The 15388-nt window shown below is 43.0% G+C and overlaps 1 protein-coding gene across 1 annotated transcript in view; it reads right to left on the bottom strand.

Annotated features, from left to right (window-relative positions):
* PIGL (phosphatidylinositol glycan anchor biosynthesis class L) overlaps positions 1-15388 on the bottom strand; it is a 102121-nt gene that overhangs the window by 84662 nt on the left and 2071 nt on the right. The window contains exon 2 of the mRNA XM_003262618.4: positions 730-829. Coding sequence (XP_003262666.1) covers positions 730-829 — 100 coding nt within the window. The remainder of the gene's footprint in view (positions 1-729; positions 830-15388) is intronic.

Raw genomic sequence — 15388 nt, 5'->3', positions numbered from 1 at the left:
ACTGTGCCCCGCCGTGAAGTTATTTTACGTAGACTTGATTTTTCCCTTCCCTTCCCTGTAGACTTGATTTTTCCCTTCCCTTCCTTTCCCTCCCCTTCCCTTCCCTCTCCTCCCCTCCCTTCCCCTCCCTTCCCCCCACTTACAGGCGTAAGCCACTGTGCCCCGCTGTGAAGTTATTTTATGTAAACTTGACTTTTCCCTTCCCTTCCCTTCCCTTCCCTCCCTTCCCCTCCCCTCCCTTCCCCTCCCTTCCCCTCCTCTCCCCTCCTTACCCCTCCCCTCCCTTCTCCCTCCCTTCCCCTCCCCCCCTTCCCTTCTTCCTTTTCTTTTCTTTCTTTTCTTTTTTTAGATGAAGTCTCCCTGTCACCCAGGCTGGAGTGCAATGGCTTGATCTCAGCTCACTGCAACCTCCGACTCCTGGGTTCAAGTGATTCTCCTGCCTCAGCCTCTTTAGTAGCTGGGCCACCATGCCCAGCTAATTTTTGTATTTTTAGTAGAGATGTGGTTTTACCGTGTTGGCCAGGCTGGTCTCAAACTCCTGACCTCAAGGGATCCGCCCATCTCAGCCTCCCAAAGTGCTGGGATTACAGGCGTGAACCATGGCACTGAGCCCCAGACTTTTCATACAAGATGTTCTCAGCCACTCACATTAGTTTTTTGTGTGTCTTTTGAGTATATCACTGCATATTTATTGCCAATAAATTTCTACATTGTTAAAAGATATATTACCTGTTGTCAATAATCATTATACTGGAGAGTGGAATCCCCAAAACATCACAGCTCTGCAAAAGTTCTTTCTTACGAGTCTCTCCTTGATTGTAGTAATTTCCTGAGGATAACAAATATACAGTGGTAGATTTTTTTTTAACAGTGGAGACCTATCTATTCATTCATTCTTATCCTGTTTTTGTTCCTTAAAGGATTTAAGCTGCCTGAAAATGTGTGATTATGATACAAAGTTTAAGAAAACACAACACCAAGATACTCCTGTGAGAAGACTACCAGTAGCGCAATCTTTAGAACCACGATTCACAATTCTTTCCTATCTTTGTATCTATATACCTATCTGTCTGTCTGCATTTCAGTCACATGCTAGAGGCAGCATGGTACACAGCCAAGGGTACTAACTTTGAAATTAAGCAGATTTAGGATCAAACCATGTATGACCACTCAGAACAACTGGGGCTCCCTCTTCATTGACAGTCCTCAAATAACTGTTTAACATTGATTTAAGGATGAAGCTTTCCAAGCTCATTCTTGTTGGTATAGAAAAAGAAAATACAGGCTGCTACTCCTGAGTATTACAGGAAAATGTGCAGATACCATTTAGGAAAGCTTCCTCTTTTGAAGAGTTTCACAGCCAGCTATCCAGCATACCCCAAGGGGATCTTGATCCCATTGGCACCCCAAACAACTTATATATTCTTTATTTTCCCAAAACATATATTATATTCCCTAAAAATAGTTCTGGTAAATAAAACTCCTCTGTATCCTTACAAATAATAATACAGTGACATTTTGGTATCACTTAAGTTGGACTCATTTTGAGCAACTGTCCAGCTAATGCACCTGTTAATTCAACTTTCCAATAAATAATTGCAGGTCTGATTTGTGCAAGTTACTTAACTTTCTTGAGCCACAGTTTCTTCACCAGTTAAGTGGAGATAATGGCTATTTTTTTTTTTTTTTTTAAGAGTCTTGCTCTGTCGCCCTGGCTGGAGTACAGCAGCGCAATCTTGGCTCACTGCAACCTCTGCCTCCAGAGTTCAAGTGATTCTCCTGCCTTAGCTCAGTAGTTAGGATTACAGGCACCCGCCACCACGCCCGGCTAATTTTTGTATTTTTATTTGAGATGGGATTTCACCATGTTGGACAGGCTGGTCTTGAACTCCTGACCTTGTGATCCATCCGCCTCAGCCTCCCAAAGTGCTGGGACTAAAAGTGTGAGCCACTGCACCCAGCAAACAGGTTTAGTTTACAGGTTTAGTTTTGTATTGTCCTCATCATACCTTTTTTTGCGTTTTTTTTTTTTAAGTCATAAACTATTTTGTGTGTATTTTGGATTTCCCTCAAATCTCTACACATACCCTCTCCCATTTTTTCTCCCTAGATTACTTGATTTTTGGTGATAAATAGTCTCATGTACATGAGTGCTGCAATTGCTAAGTTCAAAGGCTGTGCACATTCATCTATGATTATGGTTATCAGAAACTGCTTAGAATTGAGGCTGTGTTTTATTGGGGCAAGTTTTATTGCTTTGTGTTTGAACTAAGGAACTTACAACAGCTCTGGAAGCTGAAGTCAAGGACCATTTTAACTATTTTCAATAAGTTTGGTGAACATGTAGGCACTTCAACAGAACACATGTCTGAGATCCTTTAGCAGCTTGTAACTGATACATTCTAGAACAATGTCCAAGTAAGATGGGTGCACCCTGGGATGCACGAAATAATCTTTTGTGGTGGTGGAGGAAAAGCATTAGGATGTCTCCCCCTAATTTTCTTTTCTTTCTTTTCTTTTTTGAGACAGAGTTTTGCTCTTGTTGCCCAGGCTGGAGTGCAGTGGTGTGATCTCAGTTCACTGCAACCTCTGCCTCTCGGGTGCAAGCGATTCTCTTGCCTCAGCCTCCTGAGTAGCTGGGTTTACAGGTGCCCGCCACCACGCCTGGCTAATTTTTGTATTTTTAGTAGAGACGGGATTTCATTATGTTGGCCAGGCTGGTCTTGAACTCCTGACCTCAGATGATCCACCTCGGCCTCCCAAAGTGAAGGGATTACAGGAGTGAGCCACAGTGCTCGGCCGTCTCCCCCTAATTTGTTTACCTTGTTTTTTATAAATGTAAGTTTTTGTTAATGTTTTTAATGTACACATTAGTCCATGTACTTATGATATATTGTAAATAAATAAAAAACTCAAGATTTTTTACCGATAGGAAAATGTGACCAAAGAGTTTTGAGACCATTATTCTAGGAAACAGAAAATAATAAAATTAATGTAATTTCTAGATGTAGAACTACGTTATGTGTGTTTGTGTATAAGCTCATGCACAATTGCATGCTTAGTAGTCTTCCCATAACATACTTCTCAGTCATAACTAGCAATCACAATCACATTTAATACAAAGTAAAGACATTTTGTAAAGACTCAAATTTATACATCATAATTTATAAAGGTAAACATTTTATTTTACTTAAAAAATTTAAAATTAATTTATTCTAAATAGGTAATAGATTTATATGGTTAAAAAAAAATCAAAGCTGGACATAGTGGCTCATGTCTGTATTCCCAACACTTTGGAAGGCTGTGGCAAGAGGATCACTTGAGGCCAGGAGTTCAAAACCAGCCTGGTCAACATCGTGAGACCCTGTCTTCACAAAAGAAAAATTTTAAAAATTAGCTGGGCATGGTGGCTCACGCCCATGGTGACTCAGGAGGCTGAGGTGGGAGGAACGCTTGAGCCTGGGAGTTCGAGGCTATAGTGAACCATGACCACACCACTGCACTACAGCCTGGGTGACAGTGTGAGACCCTGTGTCTCAAAAAAAAAAAAAAAAAAAAGAAAATAAGTCAGTAAGAAGCTGGGTGTGGTGGCTCATGCCTGTAATCCCAGCTCCCAGCACTTTGGAAGACGGGAACATTGTTTGAGGCCAGGAATTCAAGACGAGGCTGGGGAATATAGCAAGACCTCTCTCTACCCCAAAAAAAAAAAAAAAAAGAAAACAAAAACAAAAACAAAAACAAACAAACAAAAAAAACACATAAAGGAAAAAAGCTCCTCTCCCACTCCAACCCGGGAAGTTTTAATTTGTTAGAACAAGTGGACTGGGCATGAAGGCATCATGGTCCCAACACTATCTGGCCTTTTACTAACTATATGAATTTGGAGAAATTCTTTAATTTCTTTAATTTTATTCTTTAAAAATAAAATTTTTACCTTTATACATTGTGATGTATAAATTTGAGTCTTTACAACGTGACTTTATTTTGTATTAAATTTGATTATGAGGCTGGGTATGGTGGCTCAGGCCTGTAATCCCAGCCTGTGATTACTTGGGAGGCTGAGGCAGGAGAAACACTTGAACCTAGGAAGTAGAAGTTGAAGTGAGCTGAGATTGCGCAACTGCACTCCAGCCTGGTAACAGAGTGAGACTCCATCTTAAAAAAAAAAAAAGTGATTATGACTGCTAGATTGCTAGTTATGACTGAGAAGTATGTTACGGGAAGGAATAGCTGCAATGTTTTTCCTTTAACATGACCAAGTAATTCTAAAATGTATTTGGAAGACAAAATGGTACAAGTTTCTTCCCCTATAAAATGAGGGAATTTAGATGCTGTCAAGATCTATCCAGGGTAACAGAAACCACATCAAATAGTTACAACAGCAAGAATTTAATGCAAAGATTTTGACACATAACTGATGGAGGATCTAAGGGACAAAAGGAACAGTGAAGTAACCCAGAGTTTAGAGATAGCAAGAAGTGACTACCAACCCTTGGTTGGCGAGGTAAAGGAAGGAGGCAGTGTTACTGGAGCCCAGAGGCCTGGGTTCCCAAAGGAAGCTGAAACTAAGAAAGCTGGATCCTCTTCTGTTAGGATGTGTCCACAGAATCCAGTCTAAGAAATCATGACTTGGACAGGCACAGTGCCTCACACCTGTAATCCCAGCACTTTGAGAAGCCGAGGTGGGTGGATCACGAGGTCAAGAGATTGAGACCATCCTGGCCAACATAGTGAAACCCCGTCTCTACTAAAAATACAAAAATTAGCTGGGCATAATGGGCACACGCCTGTAGTCCCAGCTACTTGGGAGGTTAAGGCAGGAGAATCTCTTGAACCCAGGAGGTGGAGGTTGCAGTGAGCTGAGAGCGTGCCACTGCACTCCAGCCTGGTGACAGAGCGAGACTCCGTCTCAAAAAAAAAAAAAGAAATCATGACTTTAAAATGAAACTAGAATCAGAAAATGGGCAAAGGACTTGAATAGGCATTCTCTAAAGAAGATATATAGATGGCCAATAAGCATGTGAAAAGATGCAAGATGCTCATCATCATTAGTCATTAGGGAAATGAAAATCAAAACCATAATGTGACATCATCACTGCACACTTACTAGGATGGCTATAGTCCAAAAAATGGAAAATTACAGATGTTGACAAAGATGTGGAGAAACTGGAACCATAGTTCATTGCTGGTGGCAACATAAAACTATACAGTTGCTGCAGAAAACAGTTTGTCAATTCTCAAAAAATTTAAATACAGAATTACCATATGTCTCAGCAATTATACTCAAAAAAAGGAAAACTGGTACTCAAATAAATACTTGTACACCAATGTTCATAGAAGCATTATTCATAATAGCCCCAAATTGGAAATAACCCAAGTGCCTATCATTAGATGAATGATAAACAAAAGGTGGTATATATATATATGTATATATACACAACGGAATATTAATAAAGCCATAAAAAGAAGTTTTTTTTTGAGACAGGGATTTGCTCTGTCACCCAGGCCGGAATACAGCAGACTGATCAGAACTTACTGCAGCCTTGACCTCTTGGATTCAAGGGATTCTCCCACTTCAGCCTCCCAAGTAGCTGGGACTATAGGCACTCGCCACCCAGCCTGGCTAATTTTTTTATTTTTATTTTTTGTAGAGATGAAATCTCACTATGTTGACTGGTCTTGAACTCCTGGTCTCAAGGGATCCTTCCACTTCAGCCTCCCAAATTGCCGGGATTACAGGCGTGAGCCACTGAGCTCAACCAGAAATGAAGTTCTGATACATGCCACAATATGGATGAACTTTGAAAACAGTATGCTAATTAACATAAGCCAGGCATAAAATAACAATTATTGTATGATTCCACTTATTCGAGTTACCTAGAATAGACAAATTCATAGAGATAGAAAGAATGGTGGTTACCAGAGGCTGGGGAGAGGAGGGGAAAAGGAATGCTAAATGGGTATAGAGTTTCTATTTGGGATGATGAAATAATGGTGATGGTTACATAATACTATGAAAGTGCTTACTGCCATGGAATTGAACACTTAAAAATGTTTAAAATCGCCGGGTGTGGTGGCTCACGCCTGTAATCCCAGCACTTTGGGAGGCCAAGAAGGGCAGATCACGAGGTCAGGAGATCGAGACGATCCTGGCTAACACGATGAAACCCTGTCTCTACTAAAAATACAAAAAATTAGCCGGGCGTGATGGCGGGAGTCTCTAGTCCCAGCTACTCGGGAGGCTGAGGCAGGAGAATGGCATAAGTAAACCCGGGAGGCGGAGCTTGCAGTGAGCCTAGATCGCGCCACTGCACTTCAGCCTGGGCGACAGGGCAAGACTCCGTCTCAAAAAAATAAAATAAATAAATAAATAAAATAAAATAAAATAAAATCGCCGGGCGCAGTGGCTCACACATGTAATCCTAGCACTTTTGGAGGCCAAGGCAGGTGGATCACCTGAGGTCAGGAGTTCAACACAAGCCTGGCCAACATGGTGAAACCCCATCTCTAATAAAAAGATAAAAAATTAGCCAGGCATGGTGGTGGTGGGTGCCTGTAATCCCAGCTATTTAGGGGGCTGAGGCAGGAGAATTGCTTGAACCTGGGAGGCGGAGGTTGCAGTGAGCCGAGATCATGCCATTGCACTCTAGTGTGGGCAACAAGAGTGAAACTCCATCTCAAAAAAAAAAAAAAAAAAAAGTTTAAAATGGTAAGTTCTTGTTATGTATGTCTTACTACAATTTAAATAATATTAAAAACTGGATTTTCAATGAATAAAATCTTTCAATTATGAAATTGCTGGGATTATAGGCGTTATCCCTATAAAACAGAAATTGTCTTTAAAATTCTTCAACAACTTTTTAAAGGATCGTTAAGATAAAAAAATTAAAAAGGCTGGGCGCAGTGGCTCATGCCTGTAATCCCAAACTTTGGGGGGCCAAGGTGGGCGGATCACCTGAGGTCGGGAGTTCGAGACCAGCCTGACCAACATGGAGAAACCCCATCTTTACTAAAAATACAAAATTAGCCGGGCATGGTGGCACATGCCTGTAATCCCAGCTACTTGGGACGCTGAGGCAGAAGAATCGCTTGAACCTGGGAGGCAGAGGTTGCAGTGAGCCGAGATCACGCCATTGTACCCCAGCCTGGGCAACAAGAGTGAAACTCCATCTCAAAAAAAAAAGAAAAAAGAAAAGAAAATTAAAAAGAAAACTGAGCATATATCTCTGCAGATCAAGAAACATTGTCACATGCTATTATCAGCCAATATAGCCATACTTGCGAGTAGTGTCATTTCTCATTATTCCCAAAAGGATTGCATTCATATCGACTCTTACTAATGAAATTGCTACCTTTCACTGGGTATGGTGGCTCACGCCTGTAATCCCAGCACTTTGGGAGGCCAAGGCAGGCAGATCACTTGAGGTCAGGAGTTTGAGACCAATTTATTCCATTACTAATTCATTCCACTCTTTTTTTTTTTCTTTTGTCACCCAGGCTGAAGAGCAGTGGTGCTATCACAGCTCAATGCAGCCTTAACCTCTGGGCTCAAGCTATCCTCACATCTCAGCCTTCCGAGTAGCTGAGACCACAGGCACATGCCACCATGCTCAGCTAATTTTTTTTTTTGCAGAGATGATGTCTTACTATGTTGCCCAGGCTGGTCTTGAACTGCTAGGCTCAAGTGATCATCCCACCTTGGCCTCCCAAAGTGCTGACCTTACAGGCATGAGCAACTGCCCATTCCATTCTTTTTTTTTTTTTTTTGGGACAGGATCTTGCTCTGCCTTGCAGGCTGGAGTGCAGTGGCACAATCTTGCTCACTGTAACCTCCACCTCCCGGGTTCAAGTGATCCTCTTGCCTCAGCCTCCCGAGTAGCTGGGAATACTGGCTTGCACCACCACACCTGGCTAATTTTTGTATTCTTAGTAGAGACGGAGTTTCGCCATGTTGGCCAGGCTGGTCTCGAACTCTTGGCCTAAAGTGATCCATCCACCTCAGCCTCCCAAAGTGCTGGGATTACAGGCCTGAGCCACAGTGGCCAGCCCCAGCCTATTCCATTCTTTACAGGATGCAGTCAATACTTAAAATCATATTTAAAAAAAAATCCCAAATATATTGAGTTGGAAAGAACAGAGTTAGAAAGACAAGACTAACACTTTTGAGGCTAGATCTAAATATATCTCAATATGAAAAACTTTGGGCCAGGTGTGGTGGCTCATGCCTGTAATCCTAGCACTTTGGGAGGCCGAGGCAGGCAGATTGCCTAAGTTTAGGAGTTTGAGACCAGCCTGTGCAACACTGCGAAGCCCTGTCTCTACTAAAATATAAAAAATTAGCTGGGCGTGGTGGCATGCGCCTGTAGTCCCAGCAACTTGGGAGGCTGAGGCAGGAGAATTGCTTGAACCTGGGAGGCGGAGCTTGCAGTGAGCCGAGATTGTGCCACTGCACTTCAGCCTGGGCGACACAGCAAGACTGCGTCTCAAAAAAAAAAAAAAAGAAAAAGAAGAAACGTGCTTACATTTAAAAAAATCACAAAATACACATGGAACCAAGTCACCCCGAATGAATTACTAGAACAAAGAACAGAATCAGATATACAGACTGCAGAAACTGGAATTATTAGAAGCAGATATAAATGTTTAATATATTTAAAGAAATTAAAGAGGATACTGAAGTATGAGAAAGTAACAGACTATATTTGCAAAAGGAATGTCTACACATAAGAACAGATTAATGGACACAATGACATAATCATCTCAATACATATTTAAGACCTTAATTATAAAACTATTAACAGATAGTAAAGAAGGCCAACATATAATAAATGGAAGCATACCATAATATCAGAGACAGAAAAGCTTTATAATGGAAATGTCAGTTCTCCTTATATTAATCAGTAGAGTCAGTGAAATTCCAATAAAAATGCCAGCAAGGGCCGTGCACTGTGGCTCACGCCTGTAATCCCAGGACTTTGGGAGGCCGAGGTGGGCGGATCATGAGGTCAGGAGATCGAGACCATCCTGGCTAACACGGTGAAACCCCATCTCTGCTAAAAATACAAAAAATTAGCCAGGCATGGTGGCACATGCCTGTAGTCCCAGCTACTTGGGAGGTTGAGGCAGGAGAATCGCTTGAACCTGGGAGGCGGAGGTTGCAGTGGGCCGAGACTGTGCCACTGCACTCCAGCCTGGACGTCAGAGTGAGACTCTGTCTCAAGGGGGAAAAAAAAATGTCAGCAAGATTTTTCCTTGAACATTACCAAGCTAATTCTAAAATGTATTTGGGGGATGGGCATGGTGGCTCATCCTGTAATCCCAGCACTTTGGGAGGCCAAGGAGGGTTGATCACCTGAGGTCAAGAGTTGGAGACCAGCCTGGCCAACATGGCAAAATCCTGTCTCTACTAAAAATACAAAAATTATCCGGGCGTGGTGGTGCATGCCTGTAGTCCCAGCTACTTGGGAGGCTGAAGCAGGGGGATCACTTGAATCCAGGAGGCGGAGGTTACAGTGAGCCAAGATTGTCTGTGCAACAGAGTGAGGCTCTGTCTCCCCCCATAAAAAAGGTATTTGGATAAAAGGGTCAAAAACAGCAAACATACCCTGAAGAACAATCAGAAAGCTATTCATATCAGATAATAGCGCTCCTATAATATAGTATAGCTTTTTTTTTTTTCCCCCGAGATGGAGTCTTGCTCTGTCGCCCAGGCTGCAGTGCAGTGGCGCAATCTTGGCTCACTGCAACCTCCGCCTCCCAGGTTCAAGTGATTCTCCTGCCTCAGTCTCCCGAGTAGCTGGGACTACAGGCGCACATCACCATGCCCAGCTAATTTTTGTATTTTTAGTAGAGACAGGGTTTCATCATGTTGGCCAAGATGGTCTCGCTCTCTTGAACTAGTGATCCACCCGTCTCTGTCTCCCAAAGTGCTGGGATTACAGGCGTGAACCAACACGCCCGGCCTAGTGTAGCTTTTATAAGCTACAGTAATTAAGACAGGGTTGTTGACATGACTAAAGTGTATAGACCAGAATTACATGGAAATCTAATATATGAGAGCTGGCAGTGCAGTCTAGAGAAGAAAAGCTGGGCTGAATTGGTTTTCCTGACTCCAATCTTTCCTTCCAAACCATTCTCCCCATTGCCACCAGAATGAGCTTTCTTTTTTTTTTTCTTTTTTAAATAGACGGGGTCTCACTATGTTGACCAGGTTGGTCTTGAACTCCTGGCCTCAAGCAATCCTCCCACTTTGGCCTCCCAAAGAGCTGGGATTACAGGTATGAGCCACCACACCCGGTCCAAGATTGAGCTTTTATTTTTGAGACAGAGTCTAGCTCTGTCACTCAGGCTGAAGTACAGTGGAGTGATCTTGGCTCACTGCAACCTCCACCTCCTGGGTTCAAGCAATTCTCCTGTCTCAGCCTCCCGAGTAGCTGGGATTACAGGCATCCACCACCACGCCCGGCTAAGTTTTGTATTTTTAGTTGAGATGGGGTTTCGCCATGGTTGCCAGTCTCGTCTCTAACTCCTGACCTTGTGATCCGCCCACCTTGGCCTCCCAAAGTTCTGGGGTTACAGGTGTGAGCCACTGCGCCCGGCCAAAAATGAGCTTTCTAAAACACAAAACTGATTATGTTACTTCTCTACCATATATATTCAATGAGATCCTACTATATAAGAGATGCATCTATTAGTAGGTATTTTAGTGGTCACATAAATTGGAGGCATACTGGATTAAACCAAGTAAAAAATTCTTACAGCAATGCTTCTCAAAGATGTTGATATTCTCATAAAGACTGTAAATGTCTACATAGAGGATAGCACATCTGGCTATTCTCCAAACTTGACCAAGGCATTTTTTATTTATTTTTTCTGAGTCAGAGTCTTGCTCTACTGCCCAAGCTGGAGTGCATGGCACCATCTCTGCTCACTGCAATCTCCGCCTACTGGGTTCAAGTGATTCTCCTGTCTCAGCCTCCTGAGTAGCTGGGATTACAGGCGTGCGCCACCACACCTGGCTAATTTTTGTATTTTTAGTAGAAATGGGGTTTCACCAAGTTGGCCAGGCTGGTCTGGAACTCCTGACCTCACGTGATGCACCTGCCTTGGCCTCCCAAAGTGCTGGGATTACTGGTGTGAGCTACTGTGCCTGGCCTCTTTTTTTTTTTTAATAGCAGCTTGATGAACTAATGTTCCTTGGAACATACACTGGGAAATCAATTTAGATATTTCATCAACTGACGAGGCATACAAGGCAATGTGAGAGGCAGATTGGGTGTAATGGTTTTAGAACAGAGAAAACCCACAGGGTCCTGGCTTCTTTACACTGTAGCTGGTCACTTCAGTTGTTACTTAAACTTTGTGATTCAGTTCCCATACTTGTATAACGGAAAAAACAATAGTACCTACCTCACAGAGTTGCTGACAGGATGAAATGAGCCACCAGTAACAAAGCAATTATTATTTTTTCCCTCCTTCTCCCTTTCCCTTAAACTGAAGATCTTGTTAGAATGAATTATTCATGCAAATCCGAGAGTTACTGATGCCTTTACTACTGCTTGCTTCCTATATATATCTACTCCTATTTTTAAAGTCCAGCTCAAAAGAAAACCAGTTTGGAGATTTCCTTAATCTAAACCCCTGAAAAGAGATTTAATGCTTTTTTCCATTTTGTGTCCATAGTACTTTCTCCATCAAAACATCATAGCTTTCATTATATTACAAATTAATAGCTTCCTGTTTTTCATATTAGAATGTTAAGTCAGCAGAATAGATAATGTTTAATCCACACATGTTTGAATAACTTGTGAATTTAAAAAGTGATTTTAAAAATTAGGCCAGGAGCAGTGGCTCACGCTGTAATCCCATCATTTTGGGAGGCCAAGGCAGGTGGATCACTTGAGGAGTTCGAGACCAGCCTGGCCAACATGGTGAAACCCTGTCTCCATTAAAAATGCAAAAATTGGCCAAGTGTGGTGGCTCACGCCTGTAATCCCAGCACTCTGGGAGGCCGAGGCGGGCGAATCACGAGGTCAGGAGTTCAAGACCAGCCCAACCAACATGGTGAAACCCCGCCTCTACTAAAAACACAAAAAATTAGCTGGGCGTAGTGGCGGGCACCTGTAATCCCAGCTACTTGGGAGGCTGAGGCAGGAGAATCACTTGAACCCAGGAGGCAGAGGTTGCGGTGAGCCGAGATTGTGCCACTGCACTCCAGCCCGGGTGACAGAGCTAGACTCAAAACAAAACAAAACAAAAACAAAAACAAAAATTAGCCAGGTGTGGTGATGCATGCCTGTAGTCCCAGCTACTTGGGAGGCTGAGGCAGGAGAATCGCTTGAATCCAGGAGGTAGAGGTTGCAGTGACCCAAGATTGCACCACTGCACTCCAGCCTGGGCGACAGACTCCGTCTCAAAAAAAAAAAAAAAAAAAAAAAAAAAAACTGGGTGTGCTGGCAGACGCCTATAGTCTTAACTATTGGTAGGCTGAGGCGGGAGGATCACTTGAGCCTAAGACTTGGAGGCTGCAGGCAGCTGTGATCCAGCCAGCTTTTAGTTTTATTTATATTTTATATTGCAACTATAGGAGTCAAATTAAGCAAGTTTGTTTCAAGATTTTCAAGAGAAGCCTAGATTTTATTTGCAAAAATTACAGGTACAGCTCTTTAATAAATTCATCTTCATTTTCAATAGGTTCATAAAAATTTGGGACCAGAATTGAAAATTTTTTCAAATAAAAAATACAGAGCATGCACTTGGCACTCAATATTTTTATTGTCTTTCATTATTTCCTCTGAATCCAACTTACCATTTTGTTCTTTCTTGTATGTTATTAATGTTTGGTTTATTTTATAAAGACAGGGTCTTGCTCTGTCACCTGATATGAGAGCTGACAGTGCAGTCTAGAGGGGAAAGGCTCTAGACAGAACAAAACCCCATTTTTTTTTTTTTTTTTTTTTTTTTTTTTGAGACGGAGTCTTGCTCTGTCGCCCAGGCTGGAGTGAAGTGGCCTGATCTCTGCTCACTGCAAGCTCTGCCTCCCGAGTTCACGCCATTCTCCTGCCTCAGACTCCCGAATAGCTGGGATTACAGGCGCCTGCCACCATGCCCGGCTAATTTTTTGTATTGTTAGTAGAGACGGGGTTTCACCATGTTAGCCGGGATGGTCTCGATCTCCTGACCTCGTGATCCACCCGCCTTGGCCTCCCAAAGTGCTGGAATTACAGGCGTGAGCCACAGCGCCCAGCCAAGACCCCATTTTTACAAAATAAACAAACAGGCCATGCTTGGTGGCTCATGCATGTAATCCCAGCACTTTGGGAGGCCGGGCCAGGCGGATCACCTGAGGTCAGGAGTTCGAGACCAGTTTGGCCACCGTGGTGAAACCCGGTCTCTACTGAAAATACAAACATTAGCCTGGCGTGGCTGGGCGCCGTGGCTCACACCTGTAATCCCAGCACTTTGGGAGGCCGAGGTGGGCTGATCACCTGAGGTCGGGAGTTCGAGACCAGCCTGACCAACATGGCGAAACCCCGTCTCTCCTGAAAATACAAAATTGGCTGGGCGTGATGGTGCATGCCTGTAATCCCGCTACTTGAGAAGCTGAGGCAGGAGAATCACTTGAACCCGGGAGGCAGATGCTGCAGTGAGCCAAGATCGAACCACTGCACTCTAGCCTGAGAGACAGGGTGAGACTCTGTCTCAAAAAAAAAAAAAATAATAATAATAAATAAAAATAAAAACACGAATAAAGAATAAATAACATACAAGAAAAAACAAAATGGGATTCACAGGAAATAATGAAAGACAATAAAAACATTGAGTGCCAAGTGCATGCTCTCTCTCTATATATACATTTTTTGAGACGGAGTCTCCCTCTGTCGCCAGGCTGGAGTGCAGTGGCACGATCTCGGCTCACTGCAACCTTCACCTCCTGGGTTCAAGCGATTCTCCTGCCTCAGCCTCCCGAGTAGCTGGGACTACAGGCGTGGACCACCACAGCCAGCTAATTTTTGTATTTATAGGAGAGACGGGGTTTCAACATGTTGGCCAGGATGGTCTTGATCTCTTGACCTCATGATCTGCCCGCCTCGGCCTCCCAAAGTGCTTGGATTACAGGCATGAGCCACCATGCCCGGCCTGTATTTTTTATTTGAAAAAATTTTCAATTCTGGTCCCAAATTTTTATGAACCTATTGAAAATAAGGGTAAGTTTATTAAAGAGCTGTACCTATAATGTTTTGCAAACAAAATCCAGGCTTCTTTTGAAGACCCTATAACAAACTTGCTTATAATTTGACTCCTATAGTTGTAATATAAAATACAAATACAACTAAAAGCTGGCCGACTGGGTGTGGTGGCTCACACCTGTAATTCCAGCACTTTGGGAGGCCGAGGTGGGTGGATCACTTGTCAGGAGTTCGAGACCAGCCTGGCTATCATAGCGAAACCTTGGCTCTACTAAAAATACAAAAATTAGCCCAACATGTGGTGTACACTGTAGTCCCAGCTACTCGAGAGGCTGAGGTAGTAGAATTGCTTAAACTCGGGAGGTGTAGGTTGCAGTGAACTGAGATCGCGCCCCTGCACTCCAGCCTGGGTGACAACAGTCAGACTCCATCTCAAAAAGAAAACCAAACAAAAACCTCCCCCACCAAACCTAGAAGCTAAGAAAAAAATGGTAGATTACTTGTAACTATTTGCAATTAATATTCTTAACAGAGCATCAAGTTTAGAAGAAAAGTGCTTGGGCTCCAATTCTCAATAAATACGTAAAATGGTTTACTTTTACTGGTAACAAAGGTTTTGGGGGGAGAAGATACTAAACAAATTAAGAAATTTATAAAAAATGGCCAGGTGCGGTGGTTTACGCCTGTAATCCCAGCACTTTGGGAGGCTGAGGCGGGCAGATCACAAGTTCAGGAGATCAAGACCACCCTGGCTAGCACAGTGAAACCCCATCTCTACTAAAAACAAAAAACAAACAAAAAAATTAGCTGGGCATGGTGGCGGGCGCCTGTAGTCCCAGAAAGAACGGCGTGAACCCAGGAGGCAGAACTTACAGTGAGCCGAGATTGCACCACTGCACTCCAGCCTAGGCTACAGAGAAAGACTCCGTCTCAAAAAAAAAAAAAAGAAATGTATAAAAAATATCAGTCAATGCTACAGAAAGTAATATATTAAGACAGATACTCTCATTAGTGCCAGTAAGAATGTAAATGGGTAGGCCAGGCGCGGTGGCTCACACTTGTAATCCCAAGCACTTTGGGAGGCTGAGGTGGGCGGATCACTAGAGGTCAGGAGTTCGAGACCAGCCTGGCTAACATAGTGAAACCTCACCTCTACTAAAAATACAAAAATTAGCCCGGTGTGGTGGCATGCGCTTGTA

Source organism: Nomascus leucogenys, chromosome 19 (assembly GCF_006542625.1).
Source record: "Nomascus leucogenys isolate Asia chromosome 19, Asia_NLE_v1, whole genome shotgun sequence".
In the NCBI taxonomy this organism is placed as follows: domain Eukaryota; kingdom Metazoa; phylum Chordata; class Mammalia; order Primates; family Hylobatidae; genus Nomascus; species Nomascus leucogenys.
Note: the sequence above shows the minus strand (reverse complement) of the source record. Positions and strands in the feature narration are given on the sequence as shown.